Genomic DNA, 27,458 nt, shown 5'->3' on the forward strand with positions numbered 1-27,458 from the left:
CCACCCTCGACACGGCCCGATTCCCATCCACAGCTCCTCCGTGGGTCACAGTGCTCTCCTTGTACCTGGAGTAAATATTGAAGTATACAGTACATGTGGCCGTATGCCCGAGGACTCATAAACCTCCCTGAACAAACCAATAAAGTCATGAACTCAAGCAGAGAAAGCGGATGCCATTCCGGACTTTATCTGCTCAGCATTGTGGCTGATTTTATGACGTCTGCATGAGTGTTTGTCTATGTCTGAATGTTGGGGATGTTGAAGTGCAGGCTAAATGTAAAAACTGGCTGATTTCAAGGTCATAGGTGATCATACACTGATGGCTTGCAAGTGTACAGCTTGAAAATCCCCAGGAGAAACCCATTCACTTAGTGTAAAGTAGTATATCTGTTTATCTATTGGATAATCAAATACAATATATTAATATTTACATAATAAAATAATGAATTGCTGCCTTTGACTAAAGAGTTAGTATTGTTTATTTGCACCGATTTAAGCTCAGTTAACAAAAACATGACCTATTCATGCATTTGAAGACTTACTGTCCTCATTTGTAAGTCGCTTTGGCGTCTGCTAAATGACTAAATGTCAATGCAATATGAAGAGTGTTCAGATTAGCTGTGGTGTGCATTACGATCATGGTAGTCATCTTCAGAATTGTATTGTGGCAGTTGATTGCTTTCAGCATTTAGTGTAATCTGCATTAAACAAACGCATGCACATACAAATTAAGGTTAATGTAGGTGAAAAGATCCAACCTGATGAGGCAGGACTAGTTTTGGTGGCTTACTCTAGATGTCAGTCCAAAACCACAGCCATGCCGAGGCTCACGGCAGTAAGAGTAACTTCACTGATTTTCTTCAGTACTGGCATCAGTCCTGTCTACAGGCCTCCCCAGCTCTCATCCCACAGCCAAACATGACCACAGAACCAAAACTGCTTTCTAAATGCCTTCGCCACGATCCATCAGACCTCATAAACCTGGCCTGAACCCAACCCACTGATGTAACGTACCCAAACTTCAATGCACCAGCCTTTTCCTTTATTAAACTGTTCAATTTGACTGGTTAGTTGCATTTCACAGTAATTTGTAGAGATGTTTCAGCCATACGCTGATGTTTCAAGGCTTAATGGCGGAGAATATGACACTACGCCACCGTTAACAGTTGAAATTGTGACCCACACACAGCCAAAATATGAAGTCACAGTTTTACTCCTAGGAAAACAAGAGCACCTAGTCCTCATTGAAAAATTATAATGGTATTAAAAATGTATTATTCCATTCGAGACAACTAATTTAGCAGCTTCTTCAAACTTTTTAATGACAGGGACTTAAGTAACACGTAAAATGCCACAAAGTTTTTTTTTTTTTTTGCAGTTTATTCATCGAACACTAGGACGATTTCACATTTACGGTAACACAGTGTACCCATAATAACAAAGATACATTAAAAAACCAAACACACAAGATTGGATAGTTTTGAAGATTTCAATAGTTTTGAAATTTGAAATTTTACAAAAATGCATAGTTTAAATAAATTCAGCACAACTTTTAACATTGATAATAATATGTTTCTTTAGCAGTAAATCATCGTATTAGCATGATTTCTGAAGGATCATGTGACACTGAAGACTGGAGTATTGGTGCTGAAGATTCAGGTTTAATTTGCATTTTAAAATAGAAATCCTACATAACATGCAAAACGGCACATGCAATTAATATGTTTGAAATTTAACACATCTTTACTCGTTGAACACAATTTCAATTTCAATCAATAATAACAAACCTTTATTAAGAAACCAAACACTTTTGTTGTTTATAATGAGCTTTTATTTAAAAGCACATGTATTAGATCAAAGTACATTTAGCAGAAAAAAGACAAAACAAAAACATTTTGCTATTATTTCTTTTGTACAAAATGAGACCATACAAAAATACTAATAGTGAATTTGATACAATTGTACGTGTTTTATTCAACGCTTATTAAAAACACAAATCTAAAATACTTTAGTTACCTAAATACAAAAATCTGTCAATCAATGCTCATAAAAGCAGCACTTTGTAAATGACACAGGTCATGACACATTGCTTTTTAGATTCATAGTGGATATATCTAAACATGTTTAGAAATAATATCTTACATAGTTAATTTTAGTGATCTATACATTATTTATATACTTCTGAGAGAGAAATAAAACGGTTTGTTGAAATGATAGGACGGACTATACAATGGGAGGGATGTGCAACACATTTGGAGCTTGAGTTGTGTTGTATGGATGTGTTTTCTGTAAAAGTCAGGCATACTGTACAGTTATTAGTGGGGACAGTAGACATCATCACGGTAGGAAAAGGCAATTGGAAAAAATAAAAAACAAAAAAAAGTCCACAGTTTTCTTAAATTTCTTCACATGTTATCGGTCCACTGCATCAGGACCGAGTGCGGAAACACACGCGACACTTACAAACACACACAAACGGGACACAGCTTCCTGCCGAGGGACCCCACATCCCTTTTCGGGGCAGTTTGACTGATGCCAGGACAGACATTGGGCACAGGTGGCATTCTGGGTAAAAACACACAACTAGAGTTGAGTGATTATGCAGTTGGACGGGAAAGAGGTCAAACCAGCCAGCGGAAGAAGCTCGTTCCCGGTTCCCAAAAAAAATAAAAGATAGGCCAGTGCGGTCAGTGGGAGTCAATCCCGGTAACCATGGTGACGAGACACACAAACACTCCTCGACGTCTAACCACGCCCCTGCATTCGCTCTGACCAATCAGAAGATAGCCAGGTGGCACGGCTCAGCCACGCCCCCATAATTCAGGCAGGGATGGGCGTTGGCCATCGTGAAATCATTATCTAAAATAAAAATCTATTTATCAAAGAAAAAAAGTTGTGTAAACCCACCCACCCGCTATTTAAAACCCTTTAAAATGCATTCTCCAAAAGTTAGGCTACTGTTCAGGTAGCTAAGATCAGCTTTGATGGCTCTTCTGGGTAAATATAATCTTGTCCACAGACCTTCTTCAAGCTTCTCAAAGCTACTCTTTTCAGATAGCGAGTGGTGACGTTTAATGAACTTTGATATAGTGCTATAAGTTATTCTTCTGTATAACGTTTATATATCTGTGCTGATTACATCGCAGGTAAAACTAATCATTCCTATTAATAAGGAATTTGTTGTTCTATAAAAGGCCATAGAGACAAGAGAAAGAGATGGCCGGAAGGAGAAAAGCGCTGGTCACGTGACCAGCCTCACATTCACTTTCTTCTTCCTTTTGTTGGTGTTCATTACTTTCGTCAATGGAGCGGAATTCATTCTCAACAAAATTCTAAGGGAGAAATAGCTTTTTTGTTAGCTGTTTGTCTGATTGGCCTTTCGAATCAGGCTCTAGGATAGTGAGGTCATTATAATGAGAGTCAATAGGATTGTCTCTGTCCTGTCCCTACATTCTACTGTCAGATGAGAGAGAGGAGACGTCAGCTAGGCCGTAGCTCCTCTGTCACAGGTGGCTGTTCTGGTTTCTTCAGGGGATTGTGAAGGATGGGGAGATTGCAAACGGACCCTCCCGTTCCCCCCTCCTACACCATGTTGTGATGGTTGTTCCTCTCTATGATGTCAGAAGAGGGGAGGAGCTCTTTCTTGATTGGCGAGGGAGGTGGAGTGGCAGTCTTGGCTTTAGGTTTGAAGAGATCCGATACATAAAAGGCCTACAAGAAAAAAAACAAAAACAAAAACAAAAAATCATTAGATTATTTCACAACCAAACTCTTTCCAGGATGTAAATCAAGGATAGGATTGACTGATTCATACTTCAGAGAAATTCAAGAGCTAATGGCATTCTAGGAAATGAAGTTTTTCTTCTATTCTTGTCTATAAAATTTTATTTATTCATAAGTTTTAATAAGAAAGAATGTATTAAATTCATATTAATTTCACTATTCAAAAGATTGTGGTTGGTAAGATTTCTTAATCTTTTTGAAAGAAGTCACCAAGGCTGTATTTATTTGATTAAAAAAATACAGGGGGGAAAAGTAATGAATAAAACAGTAATATTAAAAACATAAATTCAATAAATTTTCTTATTTATATATTACTTAAAATTTTAAGGAAAGCATATTTTAAAACAAATGTAAAAGTTTTTACTGTCACTTTTGATTAATTTAATGACTTTGGCAAAAAAAAAAAAGTGTATATTAAAACACTAAGAAATATATTATTTATATCAATTATTTTATTTAGAAATCAACATTTTAATCGATAATATTAATGCTCTATAAGAGCTTTAAACAAACTATTTTTATTATCTATCTATCTATCTATCTATCTATCTATCTATCTATCTATCTATCTATCTATCTCCACCTATACACACACACATACACACATATTGTTATTATTATTATTTTTAAATTAATTTTAATTTATTTAACTCGATTTCTAATTGAAACCTAGACCCCATTTGCTACCTCAATTCAGACTGAATTAAAATTCAAGAATTGAATTGGAATTTTTAAAAAATAATTAATTCATTTCAATTCAGTAGTGGAAATCCTGTATGATCCTGTAATGAAAACTGTAAAAACTTCCTTAAAACGCACCAATAGGGTATGAACAACTGCGAAAGTCTGAAAAGCATCATTAATAAAAAACAATATTTTTTTTTTTAACTTGCCCCTATTATGGTTATTCAGATACATATTCAGAAGCATTGTTGCATGTTAAATGTCAGATGATATAAAGGCTGGTAATCCATCGCCGGTGACATACGGATGTGTATGAGGTCACACACTGATAAGAGCGGCCAACTTACAACACACATGCCTTAAAAAAAAGCATTGAGTCAGAAGTTAAGATAAAGAGGAAACCCCTCAGTTCTTTTGTTTATGTCTTGACTGAGGGACTAAAGTCATTATTAATGTTCTCATTTGGCGTGGGAAGAACTTTTTTTAATCAAGGAAAGATGCCAGTCAACCCTCTCTTTACATCCTAATGACATCACGGTCAAAACAGGAAACTGAGGGAGGAGAAGAGAGGAAGTGTGCCCTTGGCATTAGACAAGCCTTGCACCCAACATATTTATAAAAAAAAAAGCTGAAAATATACAAGTTTAATTCACAGGCATTTCATGCTAAAGAAGGGATGCTTTCACTGTAATGTGGGAAGAAGAGAGGCCTATGGGATATTTAGCCGTCTACACACCATGAATGTTACTGAAGCATGTAGAACAGCTGAGCTGGACAGCGGCATGGAATCACCGATTCCAGAAAGCCTGCCAATGTTTAAACACACACCATTTATGAGTGTGTGAAGAGTATGGGGCTAGTGTGTGACAGGAAAAGAGGTCAGTGTTTGGGGTAGCTAACAGCTAAATTGTCCTGACATGTTTCAGGAGCTGCTGTCAGCCGGAACGGCATACTGCCCTTGGGCAATGCCAAGGGAGAAGAAAAAGCACACACAGGCTTACACACGGAGTAAAAAAAAAAAAAGAGGGTTTTCCTATTTGATTATGCGAGTGACAGGCTTGAGCAATTAAGGTGTGACTATCAACAGTTTTGTGTGTGTGGAAAGAGATAGAAATTGAACAGAAATCCTTGGAGAGGTCATCAGAGTTTTGGAATCATCTTTCCAGCAGCTGTCTCTTGCATATCCTTTCAGTGAAGGACGTTGTGCTCGCATACAAAGAGAGCTTTATCCAAAGGTTACAGTGGATGAGTTCATCTTATAGGGCCTCCTGCGACTGTCTTCTGGCCATATGAGTGAAAGTATGCCAGAAAGATCAGGACATTTCCAGAGTGACCTTTACATTGCGCTGCAATGACATCAGGAAACTGGATCTAGAACCTTCAATTATGAAGGATTTCATTATAAGACCAAGTTTGCCACTTGACAAGGCCAAACGATTTATTGGTTTATAATTCAAATACTTTTTGTTTTAAAAATTTGCTTACAAAATGCTATTGTACTTCATTTTTTCTTTTTTTTAATAAATGTCACTTGGTTTGGTATTTTTTAAACAAATAATGCATATTTGTATATTTAATGCTTCCAAAAAAAGGGAAACTTTTTAAGAGAAAAAAAAATGCAAGTTATGTTACTATGTGTACATAAGTGTCTAGATATTTATAATCCATTATATGTGACTTAAACTAATCCAGTTTATTTATAGAATATAAACATTCAACATTCAATGCTATATTTTCAGAAAATTCACTCAATATTTAATTGTAAGACAAGATAATGGGCAAACGTCTTGATATTTGCAATTTGTGTGCAATTATGTGCTATCACATATGCCATCAACTGCAGGCATGCATTCAGCCATATTGTCCAGCATGACTCAAGAATCATCTTGTACAATAGGCTTTTTGATGCACTACAGCCTCTGACCTGTAATCACAGGCTGCCAATGAACCTGTGTCACGGGGTGAGTGTTTCCTGTGCTACGGCCCTCTGTCTGAAAGTGTTCTTCCACAGCAAACCCACTCCATTGTGTACGAATGCTCAGTCAGCACCAGGAAGTTTTGCGTGTTTGTCTAAGCCTGTGTGTGTGCGCGTGTTGACCTTATTGTGGTTCCACTAAATGTGAGAAGAATTAAGATGCACCTTTAGGGTCTGTTACTGCTGCATATTCTATTCTCATGTACAATTATTGATTCAAAAAAAAAAAAAAAACTAATTTTGCATGATCATTGTAATACACCACTTCTCAGACAGTTACATTTAAATAAGCATATATTGTTTAGTTTTTTTGCTACTGTACCTTTAAGAAATCTTCTATATGTAAATGACTCACTTATGATTGGCCATGTTAAAGTGCTTATGGATGTGATGGGACACCCATTGTTAGACTGGAGAGAGAGCTTTGTGTTTTCGACCAAAATTAAACAAGATCAAAATGTGTTTTCTAAGACACATTCTCTTTAAACTGTAACACATGTGAAAATACCAAGGTGTCAAGTTGCCCAATTTACTATTTTAGCCTCCATCTCTGTATTATATTTTATTAAAGTGGTTTGACATCATCTCATGGCTAACACACTGCTTCACTAACTGCTCCACCCAGCACTGTCTCATACACATTCCCTTAATCAGACAAAAAATGACAAGACTCAAAAGATAATCATAATGTGTAAATATTTTTGTATCCCAAAGCTGAAAGGGCACATTATCTCCATCTAAACTAATCTGAGATGAACCTCATTTCTGCCACTGACACAGCTTTTTAATGACGGCTTTATAGACTTGGGATTCATCTGAACTGTGAGCAGGTTCATAGACGACATGTCTGGGAGTGTGCACATGTGTGGTCTTCCATTGGTTTGGGTGTGCCTGATCCTAAAAGTGCCAAACACAGCACATGATTATGTGTGAGAGTGTCTTGCTTATGTTATGTGAGTGACTTCAATTGTAGTTTCAGGCCCTGAGCCACATCTGCATGATAATTGTGGAGACCAAGTTGTGTTTTGGCTGCTTCGCTCTCCAGCGTAACATTAGTAAAGTTTAATAACACCATTAAAATTTCCATTCTTCTTACACACAACCACACTATTTTCAGTTTTTAGATGGCCTCCATTACCATGGCTACATGGAGAGTGCTGTGGCAGCCAATGGAAAAAAAAAAAGAGTCAAGCTCTGGCCTGACATATGGGAAGGAGTGATAGGATATCGGGACAACCATCTAGCCACCCAAGCCAGATCAGAAGCACTTAGCTGCGTGGCGTTATCGCAGGAGGAACTGGAGTCCTGGATATTGAACATGACTCTTTGTGCTCTTGAGGAACGGTGGGATACTGTTAACCAGGAACTGACAGAGAAAGAGGGAGTGGGAAGAGGAAAAAGCTGTTTGAGAGCAGGCATCCAGCTGTTTTCCACCTTGTCTAGTCCTGCAGGAAACACCTCTGCAACCGAGCCTTACAAGCAGCCAACCTCTCACACTCTATCTATGTCAGCACCTTAGAAAGTGGGCTGTGTTTGATGAGATGAACACCACTCTCCAACAGGAAGGACCGGAGGATGTGGCCACAGTCAACAGTCCAGAAAAGACAAAAAAGGAAAATGCGGTTTCTGAAGCCTGAATCTCAGGGGTTCTTTTGGACATCAGAATTTAAACATATGCCAGGCTGCCTGACTTCAGCAATCATAAACGTTGTAGTGAATCTTGCCAAAATTTCTGATACAAACCAGGCCTGTGTATAAGGAATTGAACGTAAGACTTCAGGAGCCTCCTTTTGAGATTGAACGAAACTGAAGGCCTAGTTAACATTGTGCTGCTCGACGTTTTAAGTTTTCCTTGCATGTTGCATAAGCAGACTAACATTAATTGCTGTTCTGAGATCAGTTCTCTGTGTGCATTGCAGTCTAACTGCGCCATGTGAACTGATCTTCTTTAATATGGAACATGCAGTAAGCCTGCAATCGGCTTTTGCAATATGGCCAAAACTCACCAAGACCTGTAACTTTCCACGGTTTCTTTGAAGCCAGCCAGTTGGACACCAACCCAGAACACTTACATCCTTTAAACATCTTTAAACACAACCCCCTTAAGCAGAAATCAGCACCTACAGCCAAGTTTAGAAGAATTGCTGAACCTCCAAACCATGAACATGGCGACATAACTTTTCTTTTAAAAGACGTGTACCTTGCATTAACTCTATACGTTCCATCTGAGCTTTGGTCATTAGAGATACTTTAATTGGACCTCTAAAGCATTCACAGATGGGGAGTGGATCAGATTCCAAATGTAGGCTCGTTAAAAACAAGTACATGGGTGCCTTGATCTGTAGTGAAAACAATATCATTTCTGCTCTCTCTTTTTTCAAATTCAAGGGCTGAAGATTAAATATTTTAAAGGTTCATGATACCAGTAGAGAGATGTTGGGCGAACCATAAAAAGTGTGGCACTGTCACAGCTAATTAGACTGAAGAAAGATACTGCCAGGACATTCTGGGAACTGTAATGACGAGAAACAACTCAATATCTCAATTTCAACACTAACAATTTCGATTTTTGTCTTTCAGATGCTGTTGGAATTAAGATGGGGTAATATCTGGGGGAAGAGGTCTTGGTCTCTTGCTTCCCCCACCATATGGGCCTCAAACCGTTGCACCGTCCCCTTACAATGCAACAGATAAATCTCTGTTTTGTTTTCCTGTCATTTCTCCCAAAGAGAAAATGTTTTCCCTCTTTGTATGCTCTGCTCCACTCGACTCAATTTTCCCAAATGCAATCCAACTCAGTAAGCTTTCTTACAGCAGGGAAAGTCTGGCACCAACAAAAGTGACATGTGCCACAATTATGAAGTGTAAAATTCCATTTCCACAACCCTCCCCCTCCTATTTTCATTTGAGAGTTGGTAGTGGTGCACATGAAGTAATATGCTCTGCATTAACAGGAAAAAGCTTATGATGCTTCACTCTGATGGATGAGCAATTTTGTGGACAGGAGTGAAAAAGAGAGGGTGGGCTTTGGAGAACAATGTGGTCTAGTTCAAGATATTCAGATCCCTTTCCGATCTTAAATTCTGGATGGTCTTCTGTCTTCACCTCATTCAAAAGACACCAGATAAAGTCTGTTCTTAATGGTTCTTTTGACAAGTTATCAGAAAAAATCTGCCTTTAATTTAAACATACTCGTGGAGTATTACTAACTATACAGACAGAAAAAGAAAGCTTTTCATGTTTATAAGTGAAGGGTGGGAAATGGGAAAACATATGCTATATGGTCAAACTTGTTGGGTTGGTAATTGCCAGCATATTTACGAAAGGAATGTTTAATTAGTTCTGGTGTTTACACTGTGTAAAAATGTTTGTTAACCAATATTAAAAAATAAAATAAAATCCAGATGTTGTGATGACAACCAGATCAAGGCCAATGGTTATTGGTAAGTGTTTGTAAAGTACAAAATTTCCAGATTGGTTTACATTCCAACAAACAAAACAGATTTGAGCCAGAAATGGATTGAAATACAAAGATGTACTCACTATGCAGTAGGCCACCAGGGCTCCTTGGACAAAGCCAGCTAAAACATCAGTCGGGTGGTGCTTGTGATCAGAAACGCGTGATAACCCGGTGTAGAAGGCCATCATTAGCAAGGTGAACTGTAGGAGTGGCCTCAGCAGACGGGCTCCTCGCCACGTGAACCGAGACTGCAGGTAGAACTAAAGAAACAGAGATGGAAAGCAATTTAAACAATCAGAAAATTTATACAACTTATGGTTTTATTACATAACAGCTGATATAATAAGTTAGAGAAAACACCAAACGAAGGAAAGTGGAGAAAAAAAAAACGTGGGAGGTGGAGCAGAGTGAAAAACTGAGATCCTAAAGAAGCACTGAACACCTAAATCCAAAGACCCCTTGTAGAGTTAGCTTTCTGGGAACAGGAAGACTCATTAGGATAAGAAAACAAATGATTGAGGGTTACAAAGTCTAGTGGAGGATGGGGGTCAGGAGGACAAACTCTTGATGACGCACCGGCGGCCCATCAGTCCTGAAACCCTTCAAACTGGGTTCATTCAAGGAGCCTGTACTCATCACCCTCCCTTAATCATCCATCACCAAATGAAAAGGAAAACTTCCATTACGTTCAAAACCACAGCAGACAACAGAAAAAACTCTGAACACACCCTAATACACACAGACATTAACTGATGAACACTGATCCACACACTCAAGATGATTTGTTAGACAAAACAAACAAAAGTCTTTTTGGGCTTTGAGCTCCTAAGTGAAGGTGTGTACAAGGTCATATCTGCTTTCCTGAACAGCTCTCTCCTCACGCCGAGGGCATTGTGTGTGTAGAGAGGAAGGAATCCCTCCCTGAGGATGTTTGGGAGTTGGAGTTTCCTTGCTGGATGAAGTTCTCAGATGATGCGAGGATGGGTGTGCCAGCACAAGTAGACTTGACATCTTTTTGAGAAATTCAATTCTGATAAATGACTGGAGTTCTCTGTGGTCAGGTGACGCCATTTGGATTTCCAGAGCATTTAACGAGGCAGAAGATCAGCATTACTGCTACATGCGGCAAATATGTCCACACCAGGCTGAAGACAAATAGAGGCCTCCTCAATCATTTTCAACTGATCCTACCTCATAAAAACATCCCCTCAGAATGGGAGGATGGTAGAGGGATAAGCATCTATAGGTGTTTGTGTGCGGCTGTGCATTTGTGCCTCAAACTGATTGGAATCAACATATGGCTGTCTTGTTTCAATTTAAATTGTGGCCCAAAGCAGGAAGTCCTTAAAAATACACTGAAACTAATCTTTCAGCCAATTTTGCCTGAATCAGCAATCATTTATTCCTCTCACGCAAGGTATTTGGGTTTACAGCTGACTAAAGGGAAGAGCCAGATGTCTCAGATGACTGACTGAAATGGAGATACTTGCTTGATTATACAGCTGAAGTTCATCTGAGGCAACAGATAAATACATAAATTCATACTTGTGTTAATATCGGTCCAGCTCAGCCACAGTGTTGGCAGTGAAGAGAGATTTTCTAACCAAGCATCTGTAGCTATCTCAACCACACTGGCATTCCTATGCCTAAAAACGTTCCTGAGGAGAACTTACAAACAAACGTGTCAATAATATCTTTTTAAATTTAAATTTTACTCTTTAAATTAAAGGACTGAGCCTTAGAGCCAACAGCTAAATTCTCATGTTCTCTTTCTCTCCAACAGCGAATGTTGTGCAATGAAGCACAATGAGAGGAATGTTATTGTCACTTGACTTTAAAAATCAACAAGTGGACACAACACAAACAAGACAACCAGGGCCTCTGGATAACATCTGGCATAAACTCATTTGCAAACGTATATGTTGGACTGTAAGAGGTCATGTAAGGGTGATGTCCGACACACAGGGAGTTAGACCGTATGTCTGAGTCTGGAGATGTAGAGATGAGCTCTGTGGCTTCTCCAAACTCTAGAAGTGGCTCTGTTCCTCAGGGTGAGAGCGGGGTCCTCTCCACACGTAGGCAACCAAGAGCTGATAAGAAAAGCAGAGCCAAAGGACCCTCAGGGCTCAGATACCGTCCATCAAATCTGCCTCTTAGCTTCTTGCTATCAGAGCTCAGATAAGCCGACGCAGACGTTGTGGGTTGTATATGGCTCTCTCATCTCTGTTTTTGTGAGTTGGTTGTGGAAGGAATGGCAGATGGTGTGGTCTTAAGATTCTCCAGCGAAAAACCGAACTCAAAACACATACACACGCTCTGTGCCCACATGAGAAGTCACACACTCTTGTGCAGATAACATGCTCCATCCTGCTGACAGTCTCCATCCACTCCCTCCTTGCAGGCGATCTGGGTGGCACCTTTAGAACTGATATTGAGGTCTCAAATGGGACAATGGAAAAGATCCTGGCGGGCTATTAAAGGATTAATTCTCAAAAACTATACTAGTTATTCTAGTCATACTAGTCATTCTTTTCAAAAGTTTCAAAAAAGGATTTAAATGCACCACAATGGAGTCCTGAAAGTGGTTTGTATGCCTCGTGCATTATTTTTCTAGTCTTCTGAAGTTATATGATGCATGTAATATAAATGATAGGCATCATATAAATTGAAAGTGTCCATAAAATAAAGCATAGAAGTCAAACAAAACAAATTTTATTTCAATCTGTTTCTCACACAAATCTATTGAATTACTTCAGAAGACTCGGAACATAGTATCTAACTCATACAGACTCCATTTGATACTTTTTACCTGCTTTTGCATGCTTTTTAAGATTGAAAGATTCAGCCCTATTGTAAGGAAAGTTCATTGTAATTGCATTAAAAAAAAGAGTGACCAGTGCCGTCATCAAGCTTTATCCTTGGGTTCTGTAAACGAAAGTCATATGGGTTTGGAACAATATGAATAAACCGTTCCTTTAAGCCCAAAAACTGACTTCTTCGGGTCATATAAGCAGCCACAAAATGGCATGTTCAGTCCAACTTGGGGTGGGAAACGGAAAAAGCAAGAGAGATGTGGTATAATAAATCATATGAGCTTAACCGAATAGGTAAGTGTGAGGAAAACTTGAGAAAAGACAGGTTTTTAATGGCGCTGTGCATGGCTTTGTTTGTCATCCTGAAGTGTATTTGCACTTGAATCTTGCCATTTCTGCCAGAAAACAGTCAAACCTCACAACTAGAACCTTTTCTATTCTGACCTCAGGTCCAAACATATTACTGTAAAGCCAATGCAGCCTCACCACATGTCAATGACCACAATGTACAGAAAAATAAGCTTGAAAACAGTAGGTCGAAGATTTGCCTGTGAGTGGTTTGTGCTTGTTTCTGCTCTGCTCATGGTCTCATATCATTTCTCTGGTCACTACAACTAACTAGAGCATAATGCGTCAGTGATGCCGCAGCCAAAACCAGAACTCACTGGACTAAGGAGGGTGGAGGTCACAGAGAGGCTAGGAGATACTCAATTTGCTGCCCACAAAATCAGTGAGCACATGAGGTTGACCAGCTGCTCTAGAGTTTAACAAGGAATACAGTGAAAAAAAAAAAGCTAAATTAATTTATTAATGCATGTCAGAACAAGTGTGGGTTCTGTTTTGAGTTACTGTGCCAGAATGATTATTGGCGAGAAACAAGACTGGTCTAGTTTTGACCTAGGGTTACATTTGTGCAAATAAAAGGTGATCAGAAGATTGGTTTGAGCTCTTATTATGACTTCAGTGTCTGACTTATGAAGCATGGCGGCTAGACTGAGATAATTATAGGGAGCAAGTCTGGGAAGGGTAACACTCCAGTCAATAAGACTGTATAACTTGATTGTCTATTCAAAGAGCACTTTACTCCACTTGTTTTTACTGTTCTTCAGATTTTTTTTCAGGTCTGTTATTCATGCTTTGTGTTTTGATATCTCAGAGCGTTCTCTCTTGGCATTTTTAACTCTGAAGGTCAAAAGCAGATGGTAAAATAATTTTAGCGAATCACCCAGTATCTTAACATTATAGTCTATTCACATGTTCACATTTGACTACACTTTGGCTTCGGCTCTGACAAATCTGGCCAGGGTTTCTGATAACATCTGAACAATTTGCCCCCCAGAGACACTCAGAGGCAAATCCAGGCTTTCAAATCAAGATGATAATTCAGACTCAAAATCGCAAAGTGATTGCATGCTGAAAATCTGTTTTAAAGATATATAGATGGTTTTCATGAAGAGTTCAGCTTTTTGGGATCCTGTTTTTCTGTATGCTTGCTTGCTGTTCTACGTGAATAGTGAGTAATATTGTCTGACATCTTGCTTTGTGGCTAATCACTATGGTTTAAAATAATGTGGGTCTGTGTGTAAAAACGGATTGTTTTAGTCACAAAACACTCAACAGAAACTGCCAGGAGTCTTGTTCTTAATGTACGGTTTCCTCTTGTCTAGGAAGTGTTCAGGTCAGGCCCAGCTGTCAAAGTTTTGAGAGCATTAGAACCAAATCTGCATGAGTTTGAACAGGTTTGTGGCCTTGAACACACACAAACCTGCATATTCTCTACCACCCTCCTAATTTTCTCAAATAATATCTCAAAACACTGAGAATGAACATCTGGCCTTCTCCATTAGCAGAGCGGCTCAACCTCCTGCCATCTGAAAGAGTGAAAGGTGGAGGAGCCCATAGAGATGCTGGTGATTTAGAAGCAGAAAGAAAGGATTAGAATATTAGAATAAGAGAAGGGAGGAGTGGAGGGCCTTGCGTATGAAAGGGGAAAAAGTTTGAAGCCTTTGAAAGAGGCTTTACATATACAGTGAGAGACTCCGGGAGGCTAAGCGAAATCGGTCTTAGTGTCTATATAAAGCTATTGTATATTGGGGATTCTGCATAATTGGTGTAAGAAAAAGTGTGTGACCCATTCAAAAGTGAATAGAAATAAAGCATAAGGAATTAAAGTAGAATGAAAGACAACTTCAAACAGAAGTCCAGAGATGAACAAGGGAAATAAGAGTGACCCACATTTCAGAGACCCACAGATGAGGGTGAAAGGGTGTTAGAGGGTCCCCGTTTCATACTAAACATAATAGCTGTTTATTAAAATAACAGAACTGTGGCAGTGTGAGAGCACCACATGGAGTATGTACTTACAGCCAGATACAGCATGGTGTACATCGAAAATGAAGCATGTCCAGAAAAGAAGGATTTCCTGTAGGGAGAAAAAAAGAAAAACATTTTTGTGTAACATTTAATCTATATATTTATATATTATTAATATATAAAAACATTCAATTTATTGATTTGTTAAGTTTCTATGATTTTCTTTTTTATTTATTAGTAAAAACAGTAATATTGTGAAAAATTATATATATATATATATATATATATATATATATATATATATAGGTGATGGTCATATAATTAGAATATCATCAAAAGGTTGATTTATTTCACTTATTCCATTCAAAAAGTGAAACTTGTATATTATATTCATTCATTATACACAGACTGATACTGAATTTGGGATTTTCCTTAGTTGTCAGTTATAAACATCAAAATTAAAAGAAATAAACTTTTCAAATGTATCTCAGAAAAATTGAATATAACTTAAGACTGAAATCTGCATCTCCATAAAGTTGGTCAGCAGCAGGAAGCATGAAGTGCTCTAAAACTTGCTGGTATACGGCTGTGTTGACCTTGGACCTCAGAAAACACAGTGGACCAAAACCAGCAGATGACATGGCACCGCAAACCATCACTGACTGTGGAAACTTGTAAAGTGGATTGTGTGCCTCTCCTCTCTTCCTTAAGACTCTGGGACCCTGATATCCAAAGGAAATGCAAAATTTACCTTCATGAGAGAACATAACTTTGGACCACTCGGCAGCAGTCCAGTCGAGACACTTCTGACACTGTCTGTTGTTCAATAGTGGATTAACACAAGGAATGCGACAGCTGAAACCCATACGTCTTTGTGTAGTGGTTCTTGAAGCACTTACTCCAGCTGCAGTCCACTCTTTGTGAATCTCCCCCACATTTTTGAATGGGTTTTGTTTCACAATCCTCTCCAGGGTGCGGTTACCCCTATTGCTTGTACACTTTTTTTTCTACCAAATCTTTTCCTTCCCTTCGCTTCTCTATTAATGTGCTTGGACACAGAGCTCTGTGAATGTCCAGCCTCTTTTACAATGACCTTTTTTGTCTTGCCGTCCTTGTGCAAGGTGTCAATGGTCGTCTTTTGGACAACTGTCAAGTCAGCAGTCTTCCCTATGATTGTGTAGCCTACAGAACTAGACTGAGAGACCATGTAAAGGCCTTGCAGGTGTTTGAAGTTAATTAGCTGATTAGAGTGTGACACCAGGTGTCTTCAATATTGAACCTTTTCACAATATTCAAATTTCTTAAGATGCTTAATTTGGGATTTTCCTTAGTTGTCAGTTATAAACATCAAAATTAAAAGAAATATTTGAAATATCAGTCTGTGTGTAATGAATGAATATAATATACAAGTTTCACTTTTTGAATGGAATTAGTAAAATAAATAACATTTTTGATGATATTCTAATTATATGACCAGCACCTGTATACACAAAGTGGGTGTGTGTGTGTGTGTGTGTGTATAAATACATGTTTTTAAATGTGATTTATTCCTATGATGGCAAAGCTGAATTTTCAGCATCATTACTCCTACTTCAGTGTCACATGATCCTTCAGAAATCATTGTAATGTGCTGATTTGCTCCTCAGGTTGTGTTGAATATCTCACCTGGCTTCTTGTACTTTGCTGGGATCTCCACGACATGTGTATTGCGTAATATATCCCAGTGAACAGTTGATAGTAGAGTAGTCAGGATCACAAACATGTAGGAAGTGCGGCCTCATCCGCCCAACTGAGACCTTGGCAATGTCTGTGAATGATTGGCTGACAGCACAGCCGAAGATAAACACGCCCACTTGTCTGTAAAGGGCGGAGACGTATGGATTTCCCACAAATGACTTGGAGCCCTGGTTCAGGTAATGGATCCTGTAGCATTCACCAATCACAATCTAGAGAACGGTTAATTTACAATGAAAACAAAAATTACTGATAGCTGAGATACATAATACATACAGGCTTCAGTTCCAAAACCTAGGGAAAATCACGCAAAAAAATAAGATGGTAAATGAGCCTAGATGTTGATTATAAATAAAAATGTCATCAGTACTGAAAAGTATCAATACATTTGTTCAGTGTAATTAAAAATAGTCTCACACAATATTTGTTTTTCATGCTGTTAGCTTAGCAACATGCTAACAAACACTTCTGAAATCAATTTGAACCATTTTGTGTGATTCTCAGAGCTGCTGCCTACACAGTGGTCCAAATCGCTTATTGGTTAGGGCACCTGTGTAGGCAGCTGCCTATATAGGTAATACAAAAAGCAAGACAGCTCACTAGGCTTTGGAACAGAGCTGAATGTCATTAAGATCATAAAGTGATGGTGAATTCATAAAGTCATACCACAGACATTAACGTGTCGTGTGTAATATCACAAGATTTCAGTGGTCAGGTCATGGGCATGCAGGGTGGAGTTAGACAGACGAACATGCAAATTAAGTATCAGTTAGAAAAGCGCATTAATCCAAAAAAGCAAAAAGAAATGAGTGTAAGAAATGAGGGAATGAGAAAATGAGTAACTTGAGTTATGACTGAGCATGGCCTGCCCATTGCTGGTGATATTTTAATGATATGGAACATATTATGTTTCTAATGGTTATGGCTTTCATATGAGCAGCTAGAGCATGGGATTTTAAAACGGCCCTCTGCGCCATTTGCAACCAGTAGGACGTAAATTTGAGCAAAGAGGCATGGGTTATGAAGTACATAAACCATGCCTTAATGAGATATTTACTATCTCTCGTTCTCTTTTTTCGCTCTGTCTTTACACTGTAGAGGAACGCTGTCATGGTGGTAGTGAAGAGTGGGTCTCCTTTTCCCAGAGGCCTAACCAAACTAGGACTGGAGACACTGTTAATTAACTAATATATATATAAATGCACAAGCAGTCCCTGTTTTAATCAGGAGAATTGCTGAATCTACTCTAGGCATGAATGTGTCCATATGGGATCTCCATGGAGTCATGGCTTGGTGTCATGCCAGTCTACAGGGTTTTTTTTCTTGCATGACCACTTCCCTTGTCTCCACCACTTTATTCCACAAGGGGTTTGCCTTGCATGTTTAATTTTTGTTTTCAGATATTGTTTTGGAGCTAAAAGAAGTTTTAATGTTGCATTCTTTCTTCTTCTTCATTGAACATGTGTCCTCCAGGTGACTTGGTTCATTTGTAAGAGGTTAACCCTTTGGCAGCTGTCACAAAAGCTGTGAATGTTGACTAATTTAACACCTCAGCAGCTGTGGGGCGGTTCAATCTCTTATCCAGATTTATCTGCATTCAAATTGAATTTTGTGAGACTTTGCCCTTAAAAAAAAAAAAAAAAAAAAAAAGGTATATTTCACAAACACTGTCAATATATCCTGCAAATTTCTTTCTTTCTTTCATATATTTATTTGAAAAAAAAAAAAAAAAATACTTAGGGGTAAAATATAAGAAACTATAAATATTAAATAAGATAAATATGTAGATTTATGAAAATCATATTTGGGACCATAAGGATTTTATTTATTTATTTAAAATTTTGATCTTTTCATGACAATTAAGAATATTTTTCTTTAAAGAACAACACTTAATAATATATCACGTGAAGGATTTGATTTTAATTTGAACTTTTCCATGTTAATTAATTTTACATTTAAAGTAAACATATTTTAAATATACCACATGACAACTTCACTTTTAATTTCTACTTACAAATATATTTAAATACATGACATTACATTTTATTCTATAAAAATATATTATTTCCCTAAGCACTCTTTTTAAGTCTCCTAAAGTGTATTTCTCTTTCACAAGGTTTTTATCATTATATTACGGATTTATAAAATTTTACACAGTAACTCGTCATTGCTGTTTTTGAGAATTACTTAAAGTAAAAACACAAAAATAGCAATATATCAACAGAATACATTACAGACCAAAGAAGACAGAAGAAGATCGAGAGAGAAAGAAGAAGAGAGACAGCGATAGCCCTGACCATGATAAATCTCTTTATGTTGAGTTGTTCAAATATTTTAAATAAAAAGATGGGATGGAGAGACTGGTTAATAGATTTAAAAAGGATTATGGGTAGAATTCTATTCTACAAGTCCCCATTTATTTCTACAGTTATTTTACTAATCAGTTATTCTACTAATGGGCTAATAGGGGGTGAGGTATGATGATGGGATGTTTATGAATTAGTGGTATATTTATTGGAATATATATATAAGAGATGAACTTACAGAGAGGATGGCAATTAGAATGCCAGCGGCACAGAGCACGGCATCACTTATGGTGTCCCCGTTTTTATACGGGTACTGGATGGACTGGTCACTGCAGTAAAACCCGCGATGGTACGCCTTGATTGTGCTAGTTTCAATTATCAGGAAAGGCAGGCCAGCTACATCGAAACACACACACACACACACAAAGAGAGAGAGTTGGGGGTGAGGGCTGGGTTTGAAAGAGAGAGATTTCAGGTCACAGAAAGACACACACAGGTAGCGGCACGGCACAGCACAGCACACGGCAGCCGAGGATTATGGGAAATACCAGGCAGGGGAGGGGGGGTCTGACATGGTAGCTCGGCTTCTGAGAGAAGTGAACGGCTACACATTGCTAATGTTTATTTGGCACAATGCACTAGCAGTTATACTGTACAAAGCCTTAAACTAAAATAACTCTCTCAAAAGACTTGATTCTCCATGCAGTTGCCCCACTCGCCTGGCCCCATGTCCCCTTTCTGAGGCCCCTCTGTGGGGCACTTACGCTGGCAATGGGCAGGAGGAGGCCCACGGCTGTGAGCACAGAAGAAGGCACAGTGCTGTTTTTATAGGCGTAGCGGATACTGTCGTCTGCACAGTAGAACCCACGCTGGTACGGCTGCACTGTCGATTTATGCAACACCATCGAGGGCAGCATAACTACGCAAAAACACAAACACAGACCCCGTAGGATGTGTCATGATACACACTTACCTGAGATGACAGGGATGATTCACATGGCTTCTGTTCAAAAAGCGTATTATATAGTAAAAAATACACTGCAAAATCAGCATTTTTTTCTCCTTATTTAAAGCAATAATTATAATAAGATGCTTGAAAAGAAATCCCAGTGGAGTTGGAAAAATAAACTTCATTCAAGATATATTCTTTGAATACAAGTTATATACACTATGTGTATACTATACAAAATAGTAAACTAATCTTGTTTTAAGGATTTTTTCCTTATTTTAAACATTTTATTCAAAAAAAAAAAAAAAAAAAACATACTAAAAAAACAATGCAGTGTAAAAAGCCAGGAACAAAGTGCAAAGCTGAGCAATTGGCATTAAATATTGAAGCAATTAATTAATTCGTATGAATTTATAGGAAATTAATTAATTTAAAAAAGTTTTCTAATCTTCCAAACTAAGCTCTAGCTCAAAGTGCTGCTACTACACAAGTAGCTGTGTCCACAAAACCTCAAGGAGTGCACATAATGTGCTGTGTATCCAATACACAAAGTAACAGTTTGCACGTTTGCAAATTAAGTCATTAGCGCAAAGCGCCACAATAACAAGAGAAGCTTCTCTTCCCTTTTGCATGTGTTCAGGGCTATTGTCAATGCAAAAGTAGCTTAGAGCTAAAGACAATGCAGCTTAATGGCATTAAGCAAAGCTTTTCGGCAAACGATACTGTATGGAGAGCTTCAGAGAACTAATTCAATGCATATAAGACTTCACAATCAACAATAAACTCTTCAACGTCCTTTATTAATTGTTTTATACTATAGTTATACTGAGTAATTCAAACTCATTTGTAAAAAGTTATTGTTAAGTTTTAATAAAAACAAGCGTGATATGTGCCTTTTCAGTGAAACTTTTGGAAATTCTGGATCTTTATGATTTATTGCGATTTATTGAAGTCCTGTTCCAAAACCTCTTGTTCCAATAGAGAATATGTAAGCATATTACTAAGCTAACTGCAATACTATACACATAAACATACAAAACATGCAAATAATGGGTTAGAATTAACCCATTTAACATGAATTAGATATATTTATAATCACCATTTCTTTAGATTCGTTCACCATTTTGATTTATTTTGCATTGTTTAAAAAAAAGAATGGCCAAATAATGGCCGAAAGATGCTGGAAGCCTCTTATGTTGTTGCCTATATTAGAATCAAGTCTATGATGCTGTCTCTGTAGGCAGCTCACTAAGGTTTGGAACAGAGTAGGTATGCGGACATTTCGGAGACAGAATATGTGGAGTTTTCAGGTTCATTTGTGGTTTTGCTCAAACATTTTCATAGCAGCTTGGTTCATGTCTTTCTGCTTCATGAGAGAAGAATGATGGAGACACTTTTTGTGGCTAAAAGCAAAGCCTCTATGACTTATGTTGTGGAGGGTTTCCCTTGGTACAGAAATGGACAACAAAATACATGCACACTATTTGGCATGGGTCTAAACCGGTGTATTTGTTCAGTAAGGAAAGGGATAGATGCCAGGCTGGGACCTCGGCCCAAAATGGCTGACTCATTAAAATATCACACGTCCTGCAAAACACACGTCAGCTGTCATCATCAAGCCAACGGCGGGAAAAACAAACACATATTTTCAAATCAAAGCAAACTAAACATCAGACTCAAAGTTGTGGTGGGAGCTTTGAAAAGTTCCCCCTGAAGGATTGTAAAATGTGTGAATAGCAAGAAAAACAAAGCTTAGCTTACGCCGACCACCCAAATGTCTGGAACGCTGTTTGGAGCGAAAGACAGAAGGGCCGTTCGGGCTTTCTGTGGTTGGAGAGAACGGAGACTGCAGCCGTGGTGATTGATCCTTTCTAACACACAAATATATACATACAATAAACCAAGCCTTTAAGATGCAAGATCATACCAGCACTGGGAACCTGAACATTGTGAAAAACAACTAACCTCAGCCCTCTTTGTAACTTTTCGTCAGTGAAATAGACTTATTTCTCAACCTCCAAAAACGTCATGACGACTTTCTTAAGCTCAGAGAGAAATAATATTCAAACATTCAAAGGAATATCATGTTGTATTTTTTTAGACATAAGGTCTTGTACAACATAAGCTACTTCATCTAAATGCTTCCAAACACCACTGTCTTTCTTCTCTCTCCCATTAGACAGAGTGGCATTACTGGAATTTAGGAAGTAGACACTTTCTACACCTGCAAAAATATAGGACTTTGGGCCAAAGGAGTTTGTGTAAAGTTTTCTCCCGGATGCTTGAGTTGGAGACGCTCAAAGAAACTTGACTTAGCTAATTCAACCACAGAGTATGAGACTGGGTGGAGGGAATACATGAACCTAGGGTACATATGTGGAAACACATGCAGACATGGACGCACATTCCTCTTTGGCACTGCTAGTGATGTTTTCATATCTGATTTGACCACAAGGTCAAACACACTTACAGTGTCTGGAAAAAGCCAAGTCCTAGCGATCATATTTCATTATATGGTCAAGTACAACACAGACCATATAACATTTGTGTTAGGGTGTGTATATATCTGCACAAGTATAAAGTCAAATGGTGAACAAGTTTGTTTGACAAGTAAGGGGAAAATGACCCCCTACTGATCCTCAAAGCTTGAGTACCATGCATCTTTAGTGGAAAAGAAGACACAAATACTTATTTATGAAATGTTTTTTGTAGTAAGGGGGTTAAATGTGTTTTATGGGGCATACCTTTGAGGTCACCATAGTATAAACGTAGCACAACTGAAAGTCACAAAACCTAAGTAGTTCTTAAATGAGTGTTTGTGCATGTAGACCTCCACATTACTTCCATGCGTTTGTGAAAAGCCTTCTGTCTGCGGCCAGTGATGTTGGCTGAGAGCCTGTGTCATGCCAGCATGCCATTGTTCTGCCACCATGAGAGACGATTGATATGCTGAGACTCTCTTCAAGTCTTCTCTAGCCCTGTTTCTCACTCTTCAGCAAAAAGGACAATACTCAAGACACAATTTAAAAAGTAGCTTAAAAACTATTTAAACATCGCCTAGCAGTTAGTGTTGAGCCATGATGCTTATGTGGGAGACACAGGTTTAAATGTAGTCCAGATCTCAATTCTGGAAAATGCTCTGTAATCAGAAATTTCTGATGAAAAGTTACAAAATATAGACAGTTTTAGAAATAATATAATATAGAATTCTTCTCATCTAGTGAACTTGTTTCTGCAGTGCTTCAGGCTAAACTCTGAAAATCTTTAAAAGGATTATTAACACCACTAACAAACTAGGCTGGAACAAGATCAGATGTAATTTGTTGTTTTATATCTACTATAACTCTCTACTTCCTGGTACAATAGTAACTATGTGTCTCAGTAACTATTTAAGACTAAAAGAAAGAAAGAAGGAAGGAGGAAACACTAGGCTGATGTCTGTGCAAAGTTAATTAAATAGAAATAAAGTCCGGCTGATTCACACTGAACCCATGGCCACAGCTAAACAGTGGTGAGTAGTGACCTACAGACACAAAGAGGAGCTGTCCAACAGCTTTTATTTGATCCTTGTGTCAAGAGAGCCATGTGAAAACTATTAAAAGCTTAACTGATGTCAAACAGACCATTGTCCTTTATTTGTCCAATAGTTTGTCATATAAAGAGTAAAGAAAATCAGTTCAAAGTGGCTCTGGCACTGGGTTCACTGCGTATGAACTCGCAATTCAGGCTCTGACTTAACACTCAATATAAGCTAAATGAAAAATAATGGAGCCAAAATCTATTGGGACCTCAAGCGCCACACACTCATCAGACACACTCACAAAACAATTAGTTTTGTTGGTGGCAGAGTGGTGCATTGTGGGGGAGATTTTTCTATTTGCGTTATCAGATGTGGGCATGCAGCCTTTCAGCTTGGAAGGGGAACGGCTAGACGCCAGGCAGTCACTACGGGCAACCAATGAGCCGGCACTTCACGGCCACAGTTGATGATAGACCAGAACGGAAATCAGTTGTATAAATCAATGTTTAATGTTTATATAAGAAGTGGGACGAATCTTGTCGGACACTATCAACTATTGGTGGCTGGTTATGCAGGCATGAAGCCTGGAGGAAAAACATGTTTGTGTGTCTGCTGCAAGATTACATTGACAGATCTTATGTTCAGTTGAGTAAATGTGTGAGAGATTGTGGCATAATTATGACAACTTTGATTGACTTTGACTTCTCATGTTATCCCACTGGGTCGCATTCACTAGAAAAAGCCACTAATGCAGTCTTACAGAATCACAGTGTTGCTGGGTCGGGCTGGTTGGGACGTTCAAACTATTTTCTAATAGCACAAAACCTTAAAAGGCTATTTGGTATACGTTGACTCCTACTTGTTAGGTATCTGTTTGAACTCCTAAACCATTAGGACTTAAGCAAAACTGCAGTCAAAAATATCTGACCTTTCCTTCAAAGCTTCTAAAAGCTTCTTGCGCTAAAGGAAGTAGTGGTATTGACTGTGTGCTTGGGTGAAAGCAAACTGCATTGTGAAGCAGAAGCTCTGAATGACTATTAAAGTCCGATCTGTCATTGTTGGGACAAAGATGAATTGCTGAATGGAATGAATAAGGAAGAAGTCTTTGTGAAGAGATACATATGCAGGAATGACCTTCTCCTGGCAGGGGCTGTCTGCCCCAGAACAATGACAGCACATTGTGCATAAGCATAAACACCATGAAACACACATCTACAAATTAAAGTCTAAGGTGCCAAGGTAAAGTCTAAGGTACTGGTGAATATGTTGGTCACGCACACATGGGCATGCATTTCCTGCAACCTGAGTCCCAGTTGGAAACAATGAGTCTGGGGTGAACTCGATTCATAAATCTGATAAGAGGAAAGACCTTTCCAACCATTTTCAATCCACAATGGCAGCAATCAGGACTACACCTTGTGGAAACAATGCACGCACATGACAGCGTGCAAAAATAGAATCCTTTTAGACACAAGCATGTCCTCTGAGGCAACTAAGACGTGTTGTGAGAGTTTGTTGCTTAGTTCTGAGCTCCACTGATGGCTCTATCATCTGTGATCTGCAAAGGGCTTGTGGCCAGAGCCTTCACACAATGCAAGAGACTGTGGAGGATGCAGAGTGAGAAACAACGGGGCATGGTAACCCCTGTGGGAATCTGTTGATAATGAGTGGCTCACTGCCAGCTCTCATGGGACTCTCACTGGCTGAAAGACTGAAGCCGAACACAAAAGAGAAAGCCACCCCTGTTGGGAACAAGGGAAATGTAAGAGGAGGGCTTCATTAATTACTGGGAGGAAGGTTAATGGAGGGAGGGAAACAGGCAGAGATGAGGTGAGGGTGGCCATTGAAATCTAATGTAACACCACAACAGGAAGCATACTGTATATTTAGAACAAAGTGTGTGTGGACCAATGTCTATAATAACTAGAGAAAGCCATCCCAGCATTCCCATTAATCTCGACACCAATTGCTCAGCTGGCACAGGACCCGTAAGAAGTCCTTGATTTGAAATTTGCTCACTGGCACTCAGCTCTGGATGTAATTGTTTATGACCCAATCACCATGCGACTAATCACTTTGTAGTGGCCAAAAATGATGTCATGACAATCCTGATTGGCTGATGTCACCACAAGACCATGCACAGGCCCAAAACCTTCGCTAGTGATTATTCTAAGTTATGCCGTTGTGGTAATCTTCCAAATCTATGTTTTCAAAAAGTGTGCACTAAGGTGCAAAGCAAGAAATGGGACACTTACGGCCTTGTGGACTTCACATGCATTCCAAGAAATGCAAGTCCTAGCATATCCTGATCCTTGCTAACCAGTCATACCTTGACCCCTTGGTGACGACATGCCATTTATAAAAGGTTGTGCACTTGCACACTGGAATGAGAATGCCTAGTGTTGGATTCTTCAGAAGTTAGAGGTGCATTTCATACTTGATTGACATTTCCGAAACACAAACAACCATACTGGCTCCCAGATAAATAATCCAAAACAACAAACAAACACCTAGACAAAACATTAAACCGCACACAAAAGTACACACAGAGAGATAACCGTTCTATGTCACCTCTGACCTATGCACCATGACCTCTGGAACGTGTGGTCTCAGTAGCACCCTGCATGTTTCCTCTCTTCTGCTGCCATTGCTGTAAAGCACTGACCCACACACTAAAGCCATACCCATGACCCATCACTTACAGATATCAATGTCAGAAAGAGTCTATTTCAGAGATAACACAGTCCAATACAGAAACAACACAGTCCAACACAGATCAATGTAGGTCAACCTAGATCTACTAACTCTATTTCTCTCTGACCTACCCAGTTAACTAACCAATACTAATTATATGTGTGTCTCTCAGTTTGACTAAATTGAAGTACCACCACAGTCCATGCACTCTCCACCAGGCCACTTTTTTTTTGTTGTTGTTTAACATTTAGATTTATGAAGCAGGATTTTGGACAAAAGAAATTGGTCCGAACCTTGGTCAGAGGCACCAAGCGCAACCTGAAAAAATTAGAAACTGGTAAATTATTCTCCACTTGTCGCTGGAGCACTTATCACTTGTAGTATCTTGCCTGGACAGGACACAGTGTGCAATGTGGAAGAAACAGTCTTGTGGTTTGTTTGGTTTGTGACCGAAACTTCATTGTGTTTTTAAGTACTGTACGTGAGAGGGACCCCTGCTGTCCCTTTCTCTGCTCTCTCACACACACCAGTGTTGCTCCATTAGCTTTGTCTATGCAAGCTGCTGAGGTCAGCAAAGCTGTGCACATTGGCAATCCTAGTTTTCTCACTCTCTCAATGCATTAGATAGGCTCTGGGGCTGGGGCCCAGCTCAAAACATGTGCTTATGCACAGCAATTTTAACTCATGGAAATCGACGCCAGGGTCATGCCTTTTCACGCGGCATCTGAGTGGGCAGCCTTGCAAGGAGCCTGATAACACAGAGTGCAAATCACGAGTCATGTCCTAAATCACCCCCACCATAACCTTACATAGTACACAATTTGAAGAGATACCCATTTGTAGTGGTGTCCATAATGGATACTGTTGAGTGCACTCACTCAATCCCACAATACACCACAATAATGAGTGTACAAATGAAGTACACTCAACAGCTAGGTAAACCAATGTGAGGGTCATGCCAAATTAATTCCTTGAGCTATCCGCAGCCCTTCTGGGCCACTCAGTTTCTGAATTTGCTCACTTCTTTTCCTTTACTCTTTCAAGTGAACTATATTAGTGATTTAATGTAGGACATAGAGAATTAATAGGTGATGATTCTGGGTACAGCCCAGGGCTGTGTTTCAATAGGTATACATACGTTTCTTTACTTTCAGGTAAACACATATAAAAAAAAAAAATATGGGGCAGCTTCAACCTTGCATTTCTCTGCACTTGTCATTAAGAAAA

The 27,458-nt window shown here is 38.8% G+C and overlaps 1 protein-coding gene across 2 annotated transcripts in view; it reads right to left on the minus strand.

The window, feature by feature from the left end:
* Positions 1–1,808: 1,808 nt before the first annotated feature.
* Positions 1,809–27,458, minus strand: part of LOC113063292 (phospholipid phosphatase 3-like) — a 33,896-nt gene continuing 8,246 nt past the window's right edge. Inside the window, exons 2-6 of one of the 2 annotated variants that reach the window (XM_026233568.1) lie at positions 19,307–19,464; positions 16,694–16,974; positions 15,080–15,137; positions 9,986–10,162; positions 1,809–3,711 (exon numbers count right to left, since the gene is read on the minus strand). In XM_026233568.1, coding sequence (XP_026089353.1) covers positions 3,583–3,711; positions 9,986–10,162; positions 15,080–15,137; positions 16,694–16,974; positions 19,307–19,464 — 803 coding nt within the window. In that variant the 3' untranslated portion in view covers positions 1,809–3,582. Of the gene's footprint in view, positions 3,712–9,985; positions 10,163–15,079; positions 15,138–16,693; positions 16,975–19,306; positions 19,465–19,832; positions 19,988–27,458 lie in introns of both variants that reach the window. The other variant, XM_026233569.1, reaches the window with a different exon arrangement.

The sequence above is a fragment of the Carassius auratus genome, chromosome 45 (genome assembly GCF_003368295.1).
Source record: "Carassius auratus strain Wakin chromosome 45, ASM336829v1, whole genome shotgun sequence".
NCBI classification, from domain to species: Eukaryota; Metazoa; Chordata; class Actinopteri; order Cypriniformes; family Cyprinidae; genus Carassius; species Carassius auratus.